This window comes from Mobula hypostoma, chromosome 14, assembly GCF_963921235.1.
Source record: "Mobula hypostoma chromosome 14, sMobHyp1.1, whole genome shotgun sequence".
Taxonomy (NCBI): Eukaryota; Metazoa; Chordata; class Chondrichthyes; order Myliobatiformes; family Myliobatidae; genus Mobula; species Mobula hypostoma.
The window spans coordinates 44,150,247-44,174,589 of record NC_086110.1 but is presented as its reverse complement, the minus strand read 5'-3'; the positions used below and the strand labels follow the sequence as shown (position 1 = coordinate 44,174,589).

The 24,343-nt window shown below is 37.0% G+C and overlaps 2 protein-coding genes across 5 annotated transcripts in view; one reads left to right on the top strand and one right to left on the bottom strand.

The window, feature by feature from the left end:
* The window catches only part of znf276 (zinc finger protein 276), a 51,023-nt gene extending 38,741 nt beyond the window's left edge, over positions 1–12,282 (top strand). For all 3 annotated transcript variants that reach the window (XM_063067036.1, XM_063067035.1, XM_063067034.1), the window contains 6 exons: positions 477–560; positions 2,785–2,874; positions 3,784–3,859; positions 6,633–6,750; positions 7,323–7,422; positions 12,020–12,282. In XM_063067036.1, coding sequence (XP_062923106.1) covers positions 477–560; positions 2,785–2,874; positions 3,784–3,859; positions 6,633–6,750; positions 7,323–7,422; positions 12,020–12,269 — 718 coding nt within the window. In that variant the 3' untranslated portion in view covers positions 12,270–12,282. The remainder of the gene's footprint in view (positions 1–476; positions 561–2,784; positions 2,875–3,783; positions 3,860–6,632; positions 6,751–7,322; positions 7,423–12,019) is intronic.
* The window catches only part of LOC134356239 (Fanconi anemia group A protein-like), a 128,611-nt gene continuing 112,184 nt past the window's right edge, over positions 7,917–24,343 (bottom strand). The window contains exons 39-45 of one of the 2 annotated variants that reach the window (XM_063067032.1): positions 23,171–23,233; positions 22,424–22,529; positions 18,839–18,914; positions 18,337–18,484; positions 16,309–16,401; positions 15,125–15,256; positions 7,917–11,652 (exon numbers count right to left, since the gene is read on the bottom strand). In XM_063067032.1, the coding sequence (XP_062923102.1) occupies positions 15,146–15,256; positions 16,309–16,401; positions 18,337–18,484; positions 18,839–18,914; positions 22,424–22,529; positions 23,171–23,233 (597 nt within the window). In that variant the 3' untranslated portion in view covers positions 7,917–11,652; positions 15,125–15,145. Of the gene's footprint in view, positions 11,653–15,124; positions 15,257–16,308; positions 16,402–18,336; positions 18,485–18,838; positions 18,915–22,423; positions 22,530–23,170; positions 23,234–24,343 lie in introns of those variants that run through there. The other variant, XM_063067033.1, reaches the window with a different exon arrangement.

Below are 24,343 nucleotides of genomic sequence, written 5' to 3'. Positions count from 1 at the left end.
ATTTATTTGCTTCAGTTCTAAATAGGCTCTATCCTTTAAGATGTTATGATTTCTACAATAGGTTATTATAAATCTTTTATTTTCATTAGTTTTTCACTCTTGCATTATTTTACATAGTATTGTTCCCAATCTCTGATTTAAAGCTTCAGAATGTGGAATTTTAAAAGCTTAATTGTTCCTCAGCTTGTCCTTTTCCACATTGTTTATTGTAGCAGTTTCCCCTCTAATCTAAGTTTGGTAATTGGATTTTTCACGTTCTGTGATCCAACAAATAGAGTAAAGATTAGAAGCAAACAATTTCCAGTTCCAAGGTTACGATTCTTTTGAACTTGTTTTATTAATTATCTATTCAATAATCAGCTGAAACGTTGAGTACAATGTCTGAATACTAAATATTTAAGGAAAAAAGAATATTACTTTATATTTTTGTTCTATCAATTGTACTATTTCAACTATTTAAAACTTGTGTTTTTCAGGTATCTGTCAAGTGAGGATGATGGAGAAATAAAAGTTAAGAATGGTTCTTCAGATGAGTCTTTTCAACCATATTGGGAGAAGAAGTGAGTACTTGTGAATCACCAAAGAATCAGCCTTTTAACTGAATAAACTGTAACATGGGTTTGAACAAATGTTTATCTGCATATTGTTGAATTATACTTGAATCTGATAATTTAAGTCAAGAGTGTTTATAATTTATGCCTGAAATCATTTAATGATGCACCTGGCTTTGACATAGGCATTATATTAATCATCTTATCTGGCTTATCTTAATAAAGTTGCATTTTTCACTGTCTCTTGACTGTTCAGTTTTTCTTTGCAATTTATAGATTCAGTTCTGCTTGAAAACACTTTGGTGGCAAAAATAGGAAAACAGATTATTATCTGAATGGTGGCCGATTAGGAAAAGGGGAGGTGCAACGAGACCTGGGTGTCATTATACACCAGTCATTGAAAGTGGGCATGCAGGTACAGCAGGCGGTGAAAAAGGCGAACGGTATGCTGGCATTTATAGCGAGAGGATTCGAGTACAGGAGCAGGGAGGTACTACTGCAGTTGTACAAGGCCTTGGTGAGACCACACCTGGAGTATTGTGTGCAGTTTTGGTCCCCTAATCTGAGGAAAGACATCTTTGCCATAGAGGGAGTACAAAGAAGGTTCACCAGATTGATTCCTGGGATGGCAGGTCTTTCATATGAAGAAAGACTGGATGAACTGGGCTTGTACTCGTTGGAATTTAGAAGATTGAGGGGGGATCTGATTGAAACGTATAAGATCCTAAAGGGATTGGACAGGCTAGATGCGGGAAGATTGTTCCCGATGTTGGGGAGGTCTAGAACGAGGGGTCACAGTTTGAGGATAGAGGGGAAGCCTTTTAGGACCGAGGTTAGGAAAAACTTCTTCACACAGAGAGTGGTGAATCTGTGGAATTCTCTGCCACAGCAAACTGTTGAGGCCAGTTCATTAGCTATGTTTAAAAGGAAGTTAGATATGGCCCTTGTGGCTACAGGGGTCAGGGGGTATGGAGGGAAGGCTGGGTTCTGAGTTGGATGATCAGCCATGATCATAATAAATGGCGGTGCAGGCTCGAAGGGCCGAATGGCCTACTCCTGCACCTATTTTCTATGTTTCTATGTTTCTATGAATAATTGATGCAATATTTGACTAATTGCTTTACCCATGATTCCAAGTATTCAGAAATACGGCCCTTACTCTAGTGGTGCAGAAACTCATTTATATTTCAAATGACATCAGTTTTAATTATGTTTTTCAATGTTGCATTACTGATAGAATCACAATATTAACGACTTAACTGAAAAATCCTCAAATCAAAGGAAATTCAGGTTTCTAGCAACACGCACACAAAATGCTGGTGGAACGCAGCAGGCCAGGCAGCATCGATAGGAAGAGGTACAGTTGACGTTTCGGGCCGGGACCCTTCGTCAACTGTACCTCTTCCTATAGTTGATGCCTGGCCTGCTGCGTTCCACCAGCATTTTGTGTGTGTTGCTTGAAGTTCCAGCATCTACAGATTTCCTGGTGTTCAGGTTTCTAGGATTATTTTCCAATGATAGTAATTATGTTAGGAATTTATTAAAGCAATATTCAACTTTGTAACTGTGTTAGAGTTTATAGATGTAATGTCCTGATACCAAAAAACGTAAACATTTTACAAAAAATCTGATAAATCTGGTATTCTTTGGGCCATACTTGAAGACATGACAGATTTGCTGTTGATGCTGACAAATGTGGCTAGAAATACAAATGTGGCTAGAAATGTTGTGTTGAGTGATCAGTGTGTGACAGAAACTGAAATGGAGAATGATGGCAGTTGTTTCGATTTCTCAATGTCCCTTGCAGTAATAGATTTTCTATTAGCCTTCAACACAATTAAAATTATTGTCAATACAACTAACTGAACGCTTGTGAAATGAAAATTTAATTTGCTTCCTTCAAATTAAAATTGGAGGTGAAACATCATAGTTGGCACTTATCAACCAAAACTAAATGTTGTGACTTCTCATTTGCTGAAAAAGGCACATTACTGCCAGTTCAGTTACCTCTGTGAATATTGATTCTAATATCACTGAACAGACGGCGTTACAGTTGAATATGCTTTTAATTATCGGTTTAGTTAAGTATGAAATTACTCTGCTAACAACATTTTATTGTCATTTTTGTAATCATTAATACTTACCTTCATAAGCAGAATATTCCAAACTAGAATAGTTTTTTTTTAAAAAAAACCGCATGACAGATAATTAAGACTACTTTTTATTTTTGCAGTAAGTTACCAGTTAAGAAATGCAGCACTAAGGATGTGAAGAAAACACCTGGACAAAAACGTGGCCGGAAACCAAAATCAAACTCAGAAAGGTACTAATATTAAACATTCTGCTAGTATTCAGTTTTACTCCTAGACATTGGCACCCTCTAATATTCTAGATTCTGGATACCTAAAGCATATGTCTTATGTTAGCAGTGGGAAAATGCTTTAATAATTCAGTTATTCTGCATTTGAAATGAGCAAGAGAGTTGAGATTATATTGTTTATTTATGGAATTGTTAACAACAGTATAATATGATAAAGATAATGCAAATTTCAAACGAGAAGATGTCAGGGGTAAGTTTTTTTACGCAGAGAGTGGTGAGTGTGTGGAATGGGCTGCCAGCAGTGGTGTTCGGTGTTGGAGGCGAATACGATAAGATCTTTTAAGAGACTCCTGGATGGATGCACGGAGCTTAGAAAAATAGAGGGCTTTGGGTAAGCCGAGGTGGTTGTAAGGTAAGGACCCGTTTGGCACAGCTTTGTGGGCCGAAGGGCCTGTATTGTGCTGTAGGTTTTCTATGTTAATTCTAAAAGATGTATTGAAGTGTACATTTTTGAGATGCATGCTATAAAAATTTATTTTCTAATGATTACACTAGTTTTTTTTAAAATTTGGAACTTGCTTCCTATTTACTTGTGTTATTAACCCAAACAGCTATGTACATTTTTTTAAAAAAGGCTAATCGAAAGAAGCTTCAAATATCTGTTGAACTCCTGTTCCTGACAGGGGCAACTAATATAAAGGGAAAAGCAGCAGAAAAAATTATATTTAATTACATACATAATTAAATAGAACATGCCATTATAAGTATCTTAAAATATTTTGAACAATCTTAAAAGTCACCAAATCAACACTGTGTCAGTGATTACTGAATTACAAGAAATCAGATACTAGACAGTATGGTAGCTCCATACATTTGTTGTGTGATTACATAGAATGTATTGGTATTTTTCAGGGAAGATTTTCCCACCATGTACCGATGTCAATATAAGGGTTGCTGTGCAGTTTACAGAGGAGTTGATGGACTTAAGGTAAAGTTAAGATCAAGATTAAGTAGAAATTTAAAAATAGAATGAAGGCTTTTTAATGTCAACATGGCCTCTTGGGTCACTGGAATTTCATTCAACTGATTGTGATTTAAGGCCCATATCAGGCCTTGAGTATGTAATCTTGACTGAGTCTCCACACAATATTGAAACTGGTATTTGCTTATAAACACCTACTGAATGGGTCAATCCATTCCAATCACAGTAATGAAATTCTGATCGGCTTTTGAGCAATTGGAAACAATGGATGAGATCTTAGGCCCTCACTTCTATATCTGCTGTCAGATTGTTAGGGCTATGGGATCGTATTAATGTGGATGAAGAGAAAGGATTCCATCTGGGCCCCCAAGCGAGTGAAAGGCATCTAGGGGGTGAGCCCAGGACGCCGGGATTTACTGCTGAACCCTCCAGAGGTGTCGTGGGCCTATCAGCAAAACACTGAGGAAAGAGGGCACCCACTTGATAACCCAGAAGATGCCACCACTCACTTGACCACCCCACAGAGTCTAGGCAGCATGTCTCAGGAGTGCAAATAAGGGATATTAACATCTAGTCCTACATAACATACCTTATTTGTGAGTAACCTCTAGTACTCCTCTCCTGCAGTTAGATGATATTTCTAAAGAACAGTTATGCAAACATTGTATAACAAGGGTACGGTAAATCTGTACCATAAACAGGGATACAAAATGCAAATAAAACCATAGTCCATTTGGCATCTCTGCTTTTTATAGTTCCAGTGATAGCCACTAGCTACCAACTGCCTTGGATGGTGGGGAAAGTATGAAGCCAGTTAATTTCTCCATTGTGAGAATGCAGTAATCAAAAGCAATCCACGCATGTTTTGCCAAAGTGTAATATATGAGGCATGCAATTGGTGCTCAGGTTTTTCCCTTTTCTGATAAAAATTTTAATCGTCTGACAACTCAAGATTGGTAATGCCAGGCAGACAGATTTTTAGGGTTATAGGATGTTCCTATTAATACCCCAACTCACTTTTCATTAAACTTTATTAAGATTTTGCAGTGGACCTGGTAGCATGGGAATAGGAGCCCTGGTGAGTGTCAATGGAATACTGGAATGAGGCTCTGGTGTGCTTAAGGGAAATGGAAACAAGGCTCCAGTATGTTTAAAGAGGATCTCAGAAACCAGAACTTCAGGGAGTTTAAGGAGAGAACAGCAAATGGGGTTCTATTAAGTTTAAAGGCAATTTAGGAAACAGCACACCAGTGAGTTTCAAGGGATTGTGAGGAAAAGGTTCCCATTGAGTTTCAAGCAAGCATGAGAAACTGTCCCAGTGAGTTTAAAGGCTGCATGGGAAACATTACCTGGTGAGCCAGATGCTGAATCATTAGGTTTTCTGAATAACCAGATAGGGGATTACCAGAGTTCTGTTCCCTTTGACCTGATCATGAAAGACTTATCAATTGAAGATGTTTCCTTCTCTTCACTGAAATGAATGAAACATTCATTGTAATCAACTAAAAGAAATTCCTCATTTTAGCAAAGGTTTATTAAGTAAATGGTCACTAACCAGGGACAACTGTAAGTGTTCAATATATTTTTGAATTCATTATTTTCAATTAATCTTTTTTGTTTTAAATTAGAAAGTGAACTTGCATGCAAAATAGTGTATTAGTGTAACAGCAAAACAAAGATTTTTTTTCTCTTTTAGTCTAAAATTAAATTTTAGTAGGAGTTGGAAGAAAATTCAAGATCAGGTAAGTACTTATAAAGCTATGTGGGGTAGAGTTATTTCAAATGGTAGATTAATCTGTCTTTCTCCCCATATTTTGTTGAATAAAAATGATGGCTCCACTCATTTTTATTGATTCAAACATATTTACTGGGTCTCTCAAACCGTTACATTAATTGATGTGCTTACATTCTCCTTGTCAATGGTTGTAAAGCACAGGATGACTGTAGAAAATTTCCTAGCAAGAGTGAAGTTTGGGCTTTGACCAATGTTGAATTGGGCTGCATTATTTTTATATATATTTTCACAATTTCAGATTTTGAAAAAGGAAATGATGGAAAGCTTTCCTGCAACAAATTTCAAAATAAATTGTTTAGTTTTTGCTCAAAAGATGTACAAAATAAGATAATTATTTTCTGAAATTTGTATGTAATATAGAAACAAACAAATGCTGTATGCCTGTCTTTCCGTATTAACCACAAAATACGTGCTAATGACATATTCAAGATGTGGTTATTTGATATTCCATTTATTGATTGCAGTTTCTCAGGCACAACATCAGAATCAGGTTTATTTTCGTTGTTTTGCGGCAGCAGTACAGTGCAGGACCATAAAATTACTTTAAAAAAAATCTAAAGGGAAACAAGGAAGGTTCATAGACCATTCATAAACATGATGGCAGAGGAGAAGAAGCTATTCCTAAAATATGAAAAGTTGTTTCACAACCAGAATATTCCTTGGTTAAATAGCAGCAAAAAGTGACTAAGTAGGTTACTATCCATCATGTTTCTAGATCCCTTTCACAAGTTTATTACAGAATTTAATATTTGTTAGTGAAAAGTACAATTAAGATTAAATGCTCTTTATTTCCTGTCTGGTACTTGCCTGTAATACCTCATCTTTTATAGGTGGAAAGAAAAAATGACTTAAATATATGCAACTTTAATGAGGAGGTGTGATGAAGTAGATGAAGATCTGTGGTAGTCTATGGTGGTGCATCTAATAGGGAAACAAATCTAATTAAAAGTACAAGTTATAATAAGAAAAAATATTCGATTTTAGAAACACATAAAAGAGCATCATGAAGAGGTGCGTGAACGACCTTGTCCCCATCCAGGATGTAACAAGGTGTTTCTGATTGATCGCTATCTGCAGCGCCATGTAAAGCTGATACATACAGGTAAGTGCTCTATCAATGCATTAAATAGGCATTTGAATGATGTCTTCTATCTCCATTAGCTATTGTGTCTTTTGTCTTCTGGTAGATTTTCTCGACTGCCTAAGAGTATCCATAATTTCTTTAGTGTAACTTATCTGTGGGCAGAAAATTAGGAAGAATGCCAGCTGAGCATGGTGTTAGCTCAGTGAAATAGCACTGCATTTAATTTCGATTTATACATTCGTATATTGGAGATTGTAGAGTCAAAATTTTTCCTTCTCCCTCCCCTATTGTAACTGTGGAAAGAAAGAAATAGCTACTGGAAATGCTGCTAAAAAAGAAATAGGTGCTTATTTTGTGTTAAAAATTCTTGGCTTATTTAGTATTTACCTCACATTAAGAGCAGTACGTTTTTACATCATCACAAACCTTGATTCTCAATAACTTCACTTACAGAAGGTATAAAATGAAGGGAAAAAGACAGCTCTTAATTTCATGTGGAAATACTAGCTTTCATCTCAAAGGACCGTGCCTTTACATTCTGTAGTAGTTTCAAATTCGCATTAAAGTATTTCTCTTTTTCAACATTTCAGAAGAAAGAAACTACATTTGTGATGAATGTGGACAGACTTTCAAACAGAGGAAGCATCTGTCGGTTCACCAAATGCGCCACTCTGGAGCAAAACCATTACAGTAAGTACCAGGGAATCATTGTGAGATGAAACAGGCTGGAATAGGGGTTAAAATGTCAATGTTGCATGGTGATTCTTCAGCAATGAATATAATGAGATAATCCTCAATCCAATCTTAAGGTAACTGGAGTCAAGTATAGGGGGTATGTCAGAGGTAAGCTCTTCGTACAATAAGTGGTCAGTGCATAGAATGCCCTGCCAGGGTGGGTGGTAGAGACACATATACTCTACTAGGGGCACTTAAGAAACTGTTATAGGCACATGGACTGTAGAAAAAAATGGGGGGCTATGTGGGAAGGGTGGGTTAGATTGATCTTAGATTAGGTTAAAAGGTCAGCACAATATTGTGGGCTGAAAGGCCTGTACTGTGCTGAAATGTTCTATGTTCTGAATTTCCTGGAATATGGAGGTAAACAGTTATAAAATGTACAGAAGAGAAACTTTGATATTTCAAGCAGTGGAGGAATATGGTACTCCCTAGTTTTTTCAGTGGTTCCATCAACAATTATTTTGTCCAATTGTTCATTCATTAGATGGCAGTGAAGAATAAAATTATTTGTACTCCTGGAAATTATTTCCAGGACCTCGTTCCAATACCTAGATAAGGTACAGGAGATACTCTGCTAGAAAATTGCAGACATATACCTCAATCACAATATTTTTGATTTCTGAAAGCAATTTAAGCCAAAAATATTTTTTTCCTCTACTGCTGTAAGTATCACAAAGGAGGAAATGGAAGAATTGCTAACTTATTCCTTTCTGCTTCAAAATTATTTAAGGCAGAGATACCTACTGGGCAGAATAGTTCAGTATCAGTTATCATAAAATATTATATATTCACTTCCTGTTCACTGTCTACACCTCGGACTTCAGATACAACTCAGAGTCCTGCCACCTGCAGAAGTTTTTGGATGATTCAGCAGCTGTGGGCTGTATCAGCCGGGGCCAAGAGGCTGAGTACAGAAGAGTGGTGGTCAACTTTGTTGGATGGTGTGGACTGAATCACCTGCAGCTCAACAGCACTAGGACAAAAGAGTTGGTGGACTTCAGGAAGGTGAAAACACTATGCATTCCCATCTCCATCAAAGAAAGGAGGTAGAAGTCATCCGGGACTACAAATACCAATAAACTGGACTGGACTAAATATATAGAGGCTCTGTACAAGGAGGGACGGAGCCGACTGTACTTCCTAAGGAGGCTCTGGTCATTCATCGTTTGCAGGACTATGCGATATTCTAAGTCTCAGTGGTGGCCAGCATTCTATACTACACTGTAGTCTGCTGGGGCAGCAGGGTGAGAGCAGCCAACACCAAGAAGATCGATAAGCTTGTCAGGAAGGCTTGGTTCAGTTCTGGGGGTGGAACTAGAATCCTTGGTGGTTGTGTCTGAGAGGAGGATGCTGAAAAAGCTACCGAGCATTATGGACAATCCCTCTCACCCTTCATGACATACTGGACAAGCAGAGGAGCACTTCTACTGACAGACTGATTCCACCAAAGTGCAAAACTGAATGCCACAGGAGATCCTTTCTCCCTGTGGTTATAAGACTGTACAACACCTCCGCCTTTAGTATATAAGTCTATAGTTTCATTGCACATCTTTATTTTGCACAATTATTTTTTAATGGGCATTTTGTATTTTAAAGTATATATTTCTGACTAAGCAACCTTGCAACATAATCTCCTCTGGGATGAATAAAGTTTTATCTCAGCTTATCTTATAGTGCCAGCGACCCAGGTTCAATTCTGCCGTTGTCTGTAAGGAACTTGCACCTTCTCCCTGTGACCTTGTAGGTTTCCTCCAGGTGGTCTAGTTTCCTCCCATGTTCCAAAGATGTACAGATTAGTAGGTTAATTAGTCAAGTGGATGTAATTGGGTGACACCGGCTAGTAGGGCCTGTTACTGTAAATAATAAAATATATTTATTTTCAAGGACAGGAGCGTACAATTGAATGTGACTCCCAGTGGTGCCAGAAAAGAGAGGGTAGCTGAAGAAGGTTTCTGATGTAGACAGGCTAGAATTTAAAGACAGTGACTCGGAGTTGAAAATAGGAAAGAGACTATAGGGGATGTGTGGAAGTGAAGTTCTGAGCAGAGGAGAGCTTTGGTGAGTTGATGAGGTGGGTAATGCTCAATGGAAAGTAAATAGCTCAGTCATCCAAAAAAAAACTATCATCTTACCAAAAACTATGCAGATCAAAAGCAGGAACACAAGGTGATTAAAATTGTATCCCCCAATCTTGTATGTCCATTACTTAATTCACAAATTGAACACACATGTAGCTAAATCTGAATTGTCAGTTAGCTATAGTAAAAAGCAAGGAAGAGCCTCAATGAGCATTAGAATAGTTGAAGCTTAAGGTGTTCAGTTATGGATTAGAGATTCTACAGAAGACTAATCAAGAATTAGCAGTGTTTTATAACTTGTTCAGGCGACAAAGCCTTTAGTTATGACAATTTGAGGGCCTGTTTTGATAAAATAGACTCAATTTTGCTTTCTTTGAATGATACCAATTTATTTTATTAGTACGAGCTTTTATATTATCAAGACATTAGAGCTAGAACATAAATACCAATGACTCTTGCTTAAATTAAGAGTAGTTCTTTTTCTTCCATTAAGAATCAGAATGGTACCTCTGTTCAGCAGCGACATGGAACAAAGGAATTGTGTATTGCCTCAACTGTATTTAAGAAAATGTACATTAAAAATGTGAGGAATCAACTCTATTACAAGACCTTTGCTATAAAAACCATCACAAAACAGATTACTTTATTATTTAGCTCATTATTATTTGTTTAGCATGCAGTGTGTAAATTAATTGCTTTATTATCTATGCAGCTGTGGCTGGCAGCACTTCAAAAGCAATTCCTCAGTTTGTTGACCATGCCAGCATCAGAATCATATTAATATCACTGGCATATATCATGGCATGTTTTGCAGCAGCAGTACAGTGTCATATATAGAAAACTAAATTATAATACATATATATACTGTGGATTCCAGTTAACTGGTATACATCAGGATCAGTCCATTTTGGCCCAATTAAATGGCTGCCACAATTAGCCAAAGTTTCATGGAAATAGATAAAAATGTATAAAAAAAATAAACTACCATTTAATTAAGTAACAAATTGTGTATTTAAATGAAATACAGAACAAATTAAAACACTACTACTACTACTACAGTGCTATGAAACTGGATTAGTTCCTAATTGTTATTGGTGGAGAAATTCATCCAGTGTGCCTGTGCACTGCTGTATTCTTTTGATTAACTGTAAATGAACAAAATCAGTTCAGACTAGTGTAGAAATGCACTGCCTTCATTCAATGATGTCGACAGTTGCATCCCCCAAATCTTCATTGTAACATTCAAGATGATTATCAATATCTTCAAATTTTTTGTAGTTCCTAACTTGTTGAAGTAGTGAAGTGATTTTATTTCAACTCCTAGCTGTTTCTGGTATCTCCAAGCCAGAATGCTTGAAATCACAGTGAGCAAAACAGTTCTGAATTGATCTATTGCTTATTTCTCACCAACTACCAGTAATAAAAATTACTGTTCTTTGAACAAGCATATGTAACTGATGCTATTTAAAAACTGATCGCTCTAAACAGGTGTAGTGTCCAATGTCCACACATCTGACAATATTAGAAATTATTCGGCAACTGTCTCCTGCCCCAGTTAAGCGGCATAGTGTCCCAAATAAACAAAGGGGATCATGGCCTTTTCTGCTTTTTTCAGGTACTGCATTTTAAAAATGTCCTTTTGTTGTGGAGGCTAATGCCAATGATGGATCTGGCTGAATTTGCACAAGATTGGAAAGAGCTGCAGAAAGTTGCTGTGGCCCCTCCGTACTAGTCGGTGATACAACCAGTTAGAATGCTCTTCATGGTACATCTGTAAAAATTTGCTAGAGTATTTGTTGATGTACCAAATCTCCTCAAACTCCGAATGAAATAATAACCTCTGTCGTGCCTTCATCATAATTGCATTAATATGTCGGGCCCAGGATAGATCTTCAGAGATGTTGACACCCAGGAACTTGAAACTGCTCACCCTCTCCACTGCTGATTCCTTGATGAGGACTGGTATGTGTTCCCTTGGCTTCCTCTTCCTGAAACCCATAATCTAACACCTTGGTCTTACTGATGTTGAGCACAAGGTTGTTGTTGTGGTGACACCACTCAACCAGCTGATCTATCTCACTCCTGTACGCCTCCTTGTCACCATCTGAAATTTTGCCAAAAATAGTTGTGTTATTAGCAAACATTTGAATTGTCTAGCCTCACAATCACAGGTATAGAGAGAGTTGAGCACTGGAGGTGCATCGGTGTTGATTGCCAGCAAGGAGAAGATGGTATTTCCGATCCACACTGACTGGGGTTCCCAATGAGTGAGTAGTGTATAAATTAATTACTTTGACCATGCCAGATTATGAATCAGGGACAACAGATTATAGATTTTGATTCTGTACTTCTAGCTTAAGTAAGGCAAGGAACATAATAGAGAGTTTCCTGTGGAATTTGATAAAGTGTGAATAGCCAGATTAGTATTTGGGAGCCTAATTTAACTTGTTTTTTTCACTTTGTGTCTGTAGGTGTGAAGTCTGTGGTTTCCAATGCAGGCAGAGAGCATCCCTGAAATACCATATGACCAAGCACAAGGCAGAAGCTGAACTTGATTTTGCTTGTGACCAGTGTGGGAAGCGGTTTGAGAAGGCCCACAATTTAAATGTTCATATGTCTATGGTTCATCCCTTGACTCAGAACACAGATAAAAACAAACCAGTTGAAACTGAATCAAGTCAGCTAAGTATAGAAACATTCATTGAACAGGAACCCAGTTAACAAATATTCATCAGCTTAATGGTGAGTCAGAAGAAACTTCTTCAAAATTTGCACCTGTCTCGGTATCAGGAAGATCTTCACCAGAAGAGGATCAAGATGAATAAATGCAATATTGTGCTGGTTTGGTAAAGTTTAATTACAAAAGATTTCTCTGTTACATTGCTTTTTAAAATAGCTTATTTCTACTGTTTGGAAAAGTGCCAAATATGTTTAACAAGCTAGCAGCTTAACTTATAAAATCTAGAAATATATACTGTATGTTGATATCTAGTCTTGTGTAACTAGTACAAGTTGTTATACTTATTGAATGGGGTACATCATTGGTACTCCTATTCAGGTTACATATACTCAGTGGCCACTTTATTAGGTACACATGTACACCTTGCTTGTTAATACAAATATCTAATCAGCCAATCATGTGGCAGCAACTCAATGCATAATAGTTTGTGGACCTGGTCAAGAGGTTCAGTTATTGTTCAAACCAAACATCAAAATGGGGAAGAAATGTTGACCTGAGTGTCTTTGACCATAGATACTCAAGCCACTGCACTAGCACTTAGAAATTGCTGACTACCTGGGATTTTCACAATGGCCTCTATCTAGACTTTACAGTGAATGGTGTGAAAAACAAAAACAAAATCCAGTGAGCAGCAGTTGTGTGGGTGAAAACACCTTGTTAATGAGAGAGGTCAGAGGGGACTGGCCACACTGGTCCAAGCTGACAGGATGGCGACAATAACTCAAATCATCACGCAGTACAACAGAAGATCATCTCTGGACACACAACATGTTGACCCTTGAAGTGGATGGGCTACAGCAGCAGAAGACTACACCGGGTTCCACTCCTGTACCAAATAAAGTGGCTGCAGAGTATAGATTTTAGAGTGATACAGCTTTGATCAGAGTTCACGGAGGTTCTCATGCCCTTTTATGAATGCAATTTAAGTTTGAATAAAGATTATTTTCTTAGGTTATTGAGTATTAGATTTGTGAAAATGTTTTGTAAAGCTCTTAGATGACCCAACAATAGCAAATAGATTTAAAAAGAGGAAGATGATTAAAAAGAATTGGATTATTAATCAATATGAATTCATGAATTCAAAACTGATAACCAGTGTTGGAGTAAGTGCTCACTGATACTGATTCATCTTCAGGGTTTCCACAGGTACATTTTAGAGAAGTTTGAATTTTTGCTTTTGCTCTATCCCCTGCCACTTCCTCCCACATGTTCATCCAACCTAAAATATTCTAAACAAGTGCAGAAAGTTTTGCCTTGCTCATGTGAATTACTCTCTCAGCACCTGTCACTTAATATATACTTTTGAATTATTTTTTTAAACAAAATTAACTTTTTATTAGTTTTCATTTGACATCTGCAGGAAAGTTCCTAATTAGTGTAATTTTTATTTTAAAATATTACATTAGGAACTCCAGAATGGTTGTGTATTTCTAACTAATTTAAAAGTTGCATTTATATTTATTTTCTAATATGGAGCCTTAAGTTACAATACTGTTAAGGTAATAATGGTTATGAATTACTTTCTAATATTGACAACCAAGTAACAAAATAAATTCTATAAAATTATTTATTAAAAAAAGTATATTAGTTTAATATGCAGTAACCTGTTCATGGTACTTATAGCACTGTCTTTTTAGCTTGAAAATTACTAATAAAGCAGAAAATTACCCAAGTCTCAAATCCATGACCATTTTACAGAACTAAAAAATAAGCAATTAGTACAGTTGTAAGGTAAATCATATTTAATTTATATCTGAAACAGACATCTTTAACCTCATCAAATAAATGAATAATTTGTATTGTCTGCCTGTCCATCCAATTGTTATGATGCCAACTATAGACAATACATGAAAATGACTGCTTTTACTGTAACTTTAAAACCAATATTTGTAAAGTATACAGAAGTTGTATAAAAAGTACCATGCAGCCCAGCAATGTAATATTCTAATCATCAGTATAAAACAGTTGATTGCATTGCTTCCACCTTGAAAGAAGTATCTAGTAGAGTGACATTAAATACCTTCTACGCTATGTTTCAAATTCAAAATATCGGGAAACAAGCTATATAAAGTCAAACAAAGCACAAAAATGAATTTCATAAGACAATTTATCATCAATTACTCTACCTCAGATAAAGGAAGAATCTCATTAGTAGTACCTTTCAAAAAAAAATTGCTATACAATCAAATAACCACAGGAGGTCAGCTATCATTCTTGGCAAAGGAAAACTTTTAATGTTTCAGGTCACTGGCCTTTCATCACAACTAGGGAAATATTATACACCTGAATCATTAACTTCTTTTTCTGTCTCACTATAGATGCTGTCTGGTCTGCTGAACAGGTTCCTGTTTTTGTTTCAGATTACCAGTGCCTAGATAATTTTACTTTTGGTTTCTTGTATGGTAGGCTAGTTGGTGAAATCTGGTTTAGTTTGATTACTATCTTTACAAGTGAGAATGGTTGGACCCTCTTATGTCTCAATACATTTTTCAGACACTTTCAAAGAAATGACAGTATTTAATAAAGCAGTCAAGTGCTTAAATAAATGGTTAATGTTGCTGTATATATTATTTTGGTATGTTCAAAGTAAAACCAAAGTTAGTTAATAAAATTTATTACAGGAGATTCTACAATTTTGTATACCTCATTAATTGAAAAGTTGTGTAGAATGGCAAACAGATGCTATTTTACTATTCAGTATACACTATATTGGCAATTAATGCAAATGAAATTGTCCATAACTTATTTCAGAGGCCTTTTGTTTTTGTTCATTGTTTCACTATTGACTGGAAAGCCACAATGTTGACAGTGTATCTCTTCTCTGTAGTTTACTCACTTTCTGCTCCAAGTAAATCAATCATTCTAAAAGAATTGGTTCAGAATAGACTCCATCACCAAAGCAAAGCTGCAGCTGGTGGTCAAGCGAAGCTTTCAGCTCTGGGTCAATGAACTTGCAAGCAACCTGCAGCTAAAGAAATAGAACATTTTTCATTTTAAAACATTTAGTAAAATGCATATGCATTTGAAGTACTAGCATGTAAAATGAGTGAAACAGTATCTTAACCCTTGTTGGTAATGTGATGGCAACCTGAATTTTGATTTCATTACATTTTTAATCTATAGAAAGCATTTCAGAAATATTGGATAGTGACAGCTTCATAGCATAAGCAGCAATAATTAACAGATTCAAGGCCATCTGACTGCTCTTCCTGATCAGCAGCAGAGGATCTCCTGAGCTAAACCAGTGACTGATTTAATTGTGGTCTAAGGGAGGCTTATCATGGTAATCTGCCTTTGCACTCTGAAGCTGAGGGCAGGAGATCAATAGGAGCAAGACCTTTCAAGTGCTGAAGAAGTCTGTGACCTCAAACACTTAATTGTTTTTCTTCTCACAATATTTCTTCATTTAATTAATGCTTCCAGTGTTGTTTTCGTTATAGGACTTTGGATTAAGGAAAAATAAACAGGCAGGAACATTTCATCTCCTTGTGTGAGCTGGTAGTCATATACTGAAGGGTTGCAAGTATTTTGAGTTTACGGTGGTAATATCCCATCATTATAACAGCATTTTTTTTAGTTCTGCGATTTTGTATGAGCAAATCAAGAACACAAACAACTGGACTGGAATCAGACAAATATTTAGCTAGTTTAAGATGGCTTGTCATTGAATCATTTCCTGCAGGCCTCTTAATAAACTTAGTTGAATGTAAGGTGAGAACTTGCATATGAACTGTTTATCATTCTAACATTAATCTTTGAACATTAGAAAGAAAACATTTTGAGTTTTTTTTCTATTAGGGCTTGTGTAAATGTCATTGCTGCCTTTTACCCATTGTCAATCCTACTCTCAGAATCAGGTGATCCTTATTCATTATGTTTAGAAGTAATACCAATGCACCCTTTTCAATTACTGTATTTTACTTTATTTTTCTTAAAATACAATTATGTTTTTTAAAGTATGAGAGTATTTATTGAACCCTATGCTATAAAATCATAATGAATTTTGTTAGAATATCTTACTTTATTGCGCTGTGAAAGAATTTGACTGGAACATCTTGGAATTATTCGAAGGAGGAACTGACGTCCGATTGTTATCAATTCCAAAGGATCTGACTGGAAAAGCAAGCAAAGATTATTAATTATTGATAAAATCCAAAACCCAATAGTTTACTCAGGTTGATTTTTCTCATGTTTTCCTCTCTGAATAGCAACACTTTGTTACCATCTGAAATAAAATAACTCCTTTAATCAATAGTACATTCTGAATTTCCTGTTACCAAACAAAAAACTCTACTATTGTTCAGAGTTAGACTCTTGATTGAACAGAGGCAAGATAATTCACAGCAGAAACACATTTATGACTGTTCTGAATTATCGTGGGTAGTTAATAAGGGTCTTTGAGTGGTTGTAAGTGGTACCTCAGAACAGATTGGCAAACTAATTTGGAGAATAATCCAAAAACTGGACATTGTTCTTAAAATGGGTTTAAGATTAAGGCTGGCAGAGGTTGAACAAGAAACTCCCAAAGAAAAGTTAAAATGCAACAAAGTAACCAAAACTGGAACTTGGTCTATGTTCTAAAGCCATTCAAAATAAGATGAGACTTATCAAGCACAAAGTGTCTATTCTAATTGAAACTGATAGAATATTCATGACTTGAATCTGCTGCTACTGAATTCAAGTAACAATGGGCAGATTGCTGCAGACACCATTAGCTAGTGCTGGTTTCAAATGAAACAAGTAATATTAAAATAATGTCACCCAGTATTATTATAACAAAGGTAAGAGTAAATCAAATACAATGATTTTGAAAAAATATTGATAGTAATGAACTGTGTTTAAAAAAAAAAGATTTTTCCTAATTTCAGCAAGAGAGATTGAACTGTAAACTTTGTGGGCTCAAACTGGAAAGTAGCTATTTGGGAGAAAGATATTTCCTATCAATATACTACTAAAACTCTCATGCTCTGTCTGTCTGTTTGTGACCTCCAATTAGCACAAACGGTGCATTACAGCGGCACTTTTTTTTGGCAAAATTGAATTAATATGTGCTAACTTACAGGATGCAGGTAAAGTTCAGGGTTATATATTCATATAAAATTACTCATTCACCAAAATAAACAGGCTCCCTTTTAACCCGAGACCCAACTGGCCATCATGGAAATCGGGACGCGACAGCCCGACGCACACGCACGGCCAGTCTCAACAGTGACACCTACTGGAGCAGAAGGGCAGGGCAGCTCTATTTCGAGGGGTCACATTCTGCTAACCACCATCAGCACGTGCAGGATTGGGACAGATCTAACTGCCACCCATCAATAAGAGATAATTAAATCTTATTGTAATGACGTACTTCGAGACACCCATAAAACCCTTTGCTGCAGTCAAAGGGCAGCGGTGACTATATCACGTCCATTTAGGAGAGCGCCAACCACATCAAGAATAATCAGCATCCTTTGGTGTTACTGCTTTGTATCTTCTATCCAGCATTAGGGTAAAAAAAAATGGTCAGCCTAATTATGCCACGTGGAAAGGGAAGGGGGACATTATGGTCAAGAGATGACCCCAAACGTCGGGAAGCAGCAAGGAAAGGGAGAGAACAAGAATCGGATGAGGCCAGGGCCACACGACTCCAGGATCAAAGAGTCAGGACAAAAAAAAGATGAGAAAAGAAGAGACAGAGGAGGAGAGGCACGCATGTCTCCAGGATCAGAGACAAACAACAAACAGCTGAAGACATGGGGGATGAAAGGGCTGCATGTCTCCAGAATGACAACAAGAGGCACAAGGGTGGCAGATAAACCAGAAATAATGCCATCAAAAGTGTCCTTCATTAAATGAGGAGCAGCTATATTTGCTTTGCTACACATCATTCTTCTTTAATAAACTGAGGTTTTCTACTTCAGTTTCCAAAGCAAAGCGATACCAGTAGTATTCAGGAAAACTTAATGTTCATTTTGGTCACATCAGACTGCACTACCCTTTCTCAAAGGGTGCCCCAATGGGTCACCCCGTTGTCTAGTTTCTGTTAATCATCAAGGAAGTTACCTGCAAGTCGCACTGATCCGAGGCTGAGATTACTTCTCCATCGAGGAAGAGCTTGATGATTGCCGAGTACACAGTGATAGCCACTAAAAGAAAATCTGGGTGCTTGATGACAGAAGAAAGAAGCTTTGGATCCAGAGCAGGAATAAAACTATTGGAAAAATTGAGAAATATTTAAGGCACTAGGCATTACAACAACTCTACTTCCTGATGCAAGATAAGGTCAACGGAAGAAGAGTCAAGGAAACAGTTATTACAAGCCAGAAGATCCTAATTTGATGCTTCATTCAAATTATTTTGCATGCAAAGCAGAAAAATTGCCAGTTGTGTGTAAAGGCATATCTGCAAAGCAGCTGCAGATTTATATTGTTTGTAAACACGTAATTTATATCCCAAGTCTTAAAGCTTTAAATTTTAAATCAAGTCATTAGGGATTAAGCTTGAGTTTCTCTTTAACAAAAAATGAAGATCTTTTCATAGATAGCTCATGTTATAGACATCATACCTATAGAAGACAACAGGAAGAAGCTTTATTTCCATATCTGACATCATACTGTATAGGAACTGATGAGGATTGTGACCTGTTGCAGGAAGAATAGGTACAAGCTATATTCAGGTGGCTTTTATGGCCAAATGCAGACCAATACATTAACAATAAATATTACCGTTCATTGATTAATGGAAAATCTCAATAATTTGTTCATCCAGTTGATAATAAGCACATTCTAAACACAACTGCCAATTGAACTTTATAATATATTCATGTGACAGAATACCAAAACTGAATTCATCTCAAGAAGATACACTTTTCCACACTTGTAAACATGGTGGGTTACTACCTGTTTCATCTACTTCAGTATATTGCTGGAAGGTAGAAATGGACATTTGCATATCTCATCAGTGGAATGGAATATATGCCAGAGTAGAAGCTTTGGTAATGTATTTGCTAGTTTCTTCAGGAGGGGGAGATGATGTTCAAAACCACTTATTCAGCTAAATGTCTCCCAGAATTTAGATGCCTCAACAGGTTTCTGGGATGGGTATTGGTAGAAAGAGATGTCCATCATACTACTTGTCCACTTACAATTGGATAGGCAAGTTAAGGAACACATTTTAATTAGTAACTAAAATACGGTATTTTCCAAATGGCTTTCCATAGGCAGCATAATACAATCTAAGAGGAGTCACATAGGTGGATCCCATACAAATTTAACACATTGACCAGGTCAAGATGACTACTACTGTAAGATGGTGAGACTGAGATGCTCGTGCTCTTGTTCCATATGTAGCTCCTATATTTTACTCTGAATCTACAGCACAGAAGAAAGCCACTCCTGTGCAACTAATCCATCCTGGCATTCATACTCCACTCATAACTTCTGTTTTTTTCTCATCCAAATCTGTGGTTAGCCCTCATGGGATCCAATATTTTCCGCTAACCACTAATGTTAAAGGACTGCCCTATAATTCCCTAGATATAGGAAAATGGGGCAGGGGCATGGAAAATTATAGAGCTACTACAAGCAGAGAAAAGAGGGACATGAAATACTAATAATCAAGATGCAGGAAAATCCCACAGCATTTGCTAATTACATTAAAAGACAAGAGGGGGGTAACTAAGGCAACAGTAGGAATCAAATGAACAATTTGTGCTAGGTACTGGAGGATGTAAATGAAGTCTTAGTAAACACAAATGAGAAGCACTTGTTCAATGGATCTCATTGAAACCTATCAAATATTGAAGGACCATGATAGAGTACATGTGGAGAACATGCTTCCTATAGTTGGAGTCCAGGACCAGAGGGCATAGCCTCAAAATTAAGGGACATTCATTTAGAACTGACATGAGGAGGAATTTCTTTAGCCAGGGGGCAGTGAATCTTTGGAATTCATTGCCACAGACAGCCGTGTAACCAAGTTACTGGATATATTTAAAGTGGAGGTCAACAGATTCCATTCTTGATTAGTCAGGGTTCAACAGTTATGGTGAGAAGGCAGGAGAAGGGATAATAAATCAACCATAATGGATTGGTGGAACAGACTCAGTGGGACAAATGGCCTTATTCTGTTCCTGTATCTTATCATCTTAAGAGAAAGGGCATTGTAGTTGAAGATGGTGAAGTTCTAGACTGCATTATTAAAAATGAAAATGTTTTCAATGGCCTATTATGCTTAATGTGGCTAATTTTTAGCACATAAGTTACATCCTAGATTACCAAAAGAAGCAAGACAAGATAGCTGGTGCCCTGATAAATTATTTAATTCTTGATTGGAGGACAGAAAATGTGCCATCCTTGAGGTGCAGAAGAAGTAAGCCAGATAATTATAGATCTGTGAGTCTAATATCAGTAGTAGGGATGTTCGTGGGTAAAAATTCTGAGGGTTAGGATTAATCTACACTTGGGAAAAACAGGAATTAGTCAAAGATAGTCAACATGGCTATGTTAAGGGGAGATCCTGCCTGACCAACTTGAGTGAATTTTTTTTGAAGAGGTAATCAAATTTACAGCTGAAGACATGGACTTATTTAAATGAACAAGGGAGGTTGTCAAATGTTTTAATTAAATTGATCTACCAAAGTCTATCAGAACCCATGGGATCAAAGACATGTTAGAAGATTGGGATCAAACTTGACTTATTAACACAAGGCAGAAGGTTTCCATGACTGAATGCCTGGGATTGATACCAGGGTCCTTAATGATCTATATATGAATCTAGGAGGTACATCGTTTGTAGGTGACACAGGATTTGGTGATAGAAGGATAGCCACAGAACAATTGATAGGATGGATAAAGCAATGGCAGATGAACTTTAATTCTGATGTGTGAGGTGATATACCTCAGGAGAATAAGTAAGAATAGGATCTAAACAAGGAATGGTGGGGCACAAGAATTGAAAAACAGATGGACCTCGTGTACAAATCCAGGTATCCCAGAAATTGGCAGCACAGGTAAATCAGCTGATTCAGGTAGCTTATGGGATTCTTGCCTCTATTTAACTTGGTACATAGAAGAAAGAGCAGAGAGGTTATTGGACATCATCATAAAATACTGGTTTGACCACAGATGAAGCTACACTCTGGTCCATTTTACATTCCTGATTTCCTTTCTCAGCTTTCTCCAACCTATTAATCTGCTTCTCATTATACTTGCATTTTTCTTGGTTACCATTCTAAAGGGTTTTGTAGTCACTTCTCTTTAGGTGTCTCTTCACATCAATTTATCTGGAATACCTCATTACTGTTATTAGATCCAATAGCCATATCTACGTGTTGGGCACTTTGCACATGGTGTAGGACACCCATTCATTTATTCCATTTTGATCCAATTAATATTGCAGAGGCTGAACTCCTCCAACTATTGTAATATTTTACTCACTTTTATGATAAGCCTATTTTCATCCTCCACCCACCCTCCCCCAAAACTATTTCTAATTGCCAGTTCTAATTTTCCTGTACGCACGGCTTCAAGTAATTCCCACCAAGTCTAGATCCACCTTATGCCTGATAGTGTGACTATGTCAGTAATAAGGTAGTTTAACTCATTCCGCTCACTCCATTAAGGGCAGTAGCCTCACCACAGTTGAGGACCTCTCAGGAAGGAAGTACAGGAGCCTGAAGACGCATACTCAACGTTTTAGGAACAGCTTCTTTCCCTCTGCCATCAAATTTCTAAATTGACTATGAACCCGTAAGCACTTAACACACTTGTTGCTCTGTGTGCACGACCATTCATTTCTATATTTCTTATTGTAACTTATAATAGTATTATGTATCGCACTGTACTACTTCAAAACAACAAACTTGGCAACACATAGTGATATGAAACTTGATTCAAGTTCCTGCTCTGGAACTGTATTGGCTTCATTACTATCAATATATTCCTGTATTTTTGTTCTTTCCTATAGTTCTTTTTCTTATTTTTTGTCTATTTAAGCTGCTTACATTTTTTTAATGCCTCATGTAATTATATTCTCATAGTTGTGATAAATCTCACCTCTGTTCTGTTGAGGTGATCTGCATTGAGATAAAATCATAACCTTACAAATCACAATGGTTAAAAATACACCAAATCAAAATGAAACAACTTACCCTGGTTTGTCATCGAAAATATATTAAGCCAGGATTTGTTCTGTTCTTCCAGAACCATGATCACATCAGTGCATGCTTTTAATGTAACAGTTATATCAGAGGTTTCCTTTTAAAATAAAAAGTAATGAAATTGTCAGTCACTTAATAATGTTAAAGAATCAGTACCAAAGGGATTCAAAAGAAATTATAACTAATCTATTTAAATGGAATGTACATTAAAATACACTAAAGTATTCCTTATTGCAAAATATGTTAATGACTAAAAAGAGTGAAATATTTCAAGGTTATAAAACTCCAAATGCACACAAGTTTTGAGGCATCCTCAGCTAAATAATTGCAAATGGAATCAGTTGCCTTTAGCAAGTCTGGGTTTATTTTGACTCAGGCCCATCACTGGGCAGGCTAGACAAACACGGGCCATGCTAGCAATGAATTTCATGTATGGACACCATCTTTGCAAACATACTGTACTCTAATTGCATAGATGATGATCGGGCTGTAAATTTAAATACAAACACACTACAGTACAATATTTCCTCAGTAATATACTGTCAAATACATCAACTTTCAGTTCTGATGAAAAGGTCATCGACCTGCAACTTTAACTGATTCTAACTGATCTGAGTATTTCCAGCATTCATATTTCAAATTTACAACATCTGCATGGTTTTTTTTGATGTTTGCAAAACACTTTCACCTTTAATTTAACATTGAACCTAACTTGTATAGACTGTGCAACACATTTACCTTTGGTTGCAGTAGTGAAGAGACCAAATCCATCAAAATGAGATACAGGACAGAAATCTGGAACTGAGACAAAGTGAAATATCTGTTTAACACAACGTAGTTTTGTATAACAGTTTCAGGTTCTCTTCATATTGAAATTCAGTAATTTAAATTTTTCCTGTTGAGCACGAGGGTAGCACAAGATGGAAGGAAGGTTTGGTTGTCTGTGAAAAGGTGGCAATGAGATCCTGCTTTGAAAGTTCTTCAGGAGTGTTGTGGGGTAGGGAGTTCCAGGATCAGTAATACATTTCCAAATCAGGATGGCACTGGGGTCAGACATCATCAAAACACAGTTCACACAAAATCGTACACTAATCTCAGTCTTATTCTCCCCACACACCCACCAGCTCCCAGAGCTACCACTCATCTATGGTCTGTCAGCACAACCAAACCATCACAAGTCTTTGGGAGGTGATGAAGCAGGAGGACACACTAGCAGTCAGACACCACCAGAGGTCAGGGTTGAGCCTGGGTTGCAGGAGCTGTGAGGCAGCAGTGTTACTAGCAGCAACAATTATGCCTCTCCTGTCCGCTGCCCAGGTCTGCAGCTCGCAGGGCAATCTGCAAGTTGCTGTATTATCAATGTAGTGTCCTTGTCCTTTTTAGGAGCTGTGTGTTTGGGAGATGTTGTCAAATTAGCCTTGGTGAGTAATTGCACCGCATGTTGTAGGTGGTACATGCTGCAGCCGCTGTGGCAGTGCTGACGGGAGTGAATGGTTGGGGTGATTGACATTGTGCAATTGCATCGAGCCTTGAGAATTGTTGGCACTGCACTCAACCAGGAAAGCATGCAGTATTCCATCACGCTCTGAACATGTATTTGGTAGACTGGGGAAAGACATTGATTGCCTTTACAGCCATAGTTATCTCAATGCTGCTACAAATCAAGGCTTCATTTACAGAGGACCATTAAGTGATATTCAACATGGAGTATTGATTCATTAACTGAGAGAAAATGGTAGGTGCTAATCAGGAGGAGGTTGCCATGAAATTAAATAAGAGCTGTAAAACAACGTTCAGGACTCTGAGAGCCAGTCCCTGGGTTGATATCTGGTTTTACTACTTCTCTGTTTAAATGTAGCAGTAATAGTATAACTGAGTTACTTGCTAGGTCGCTTTAGAGTGTATTTAAAT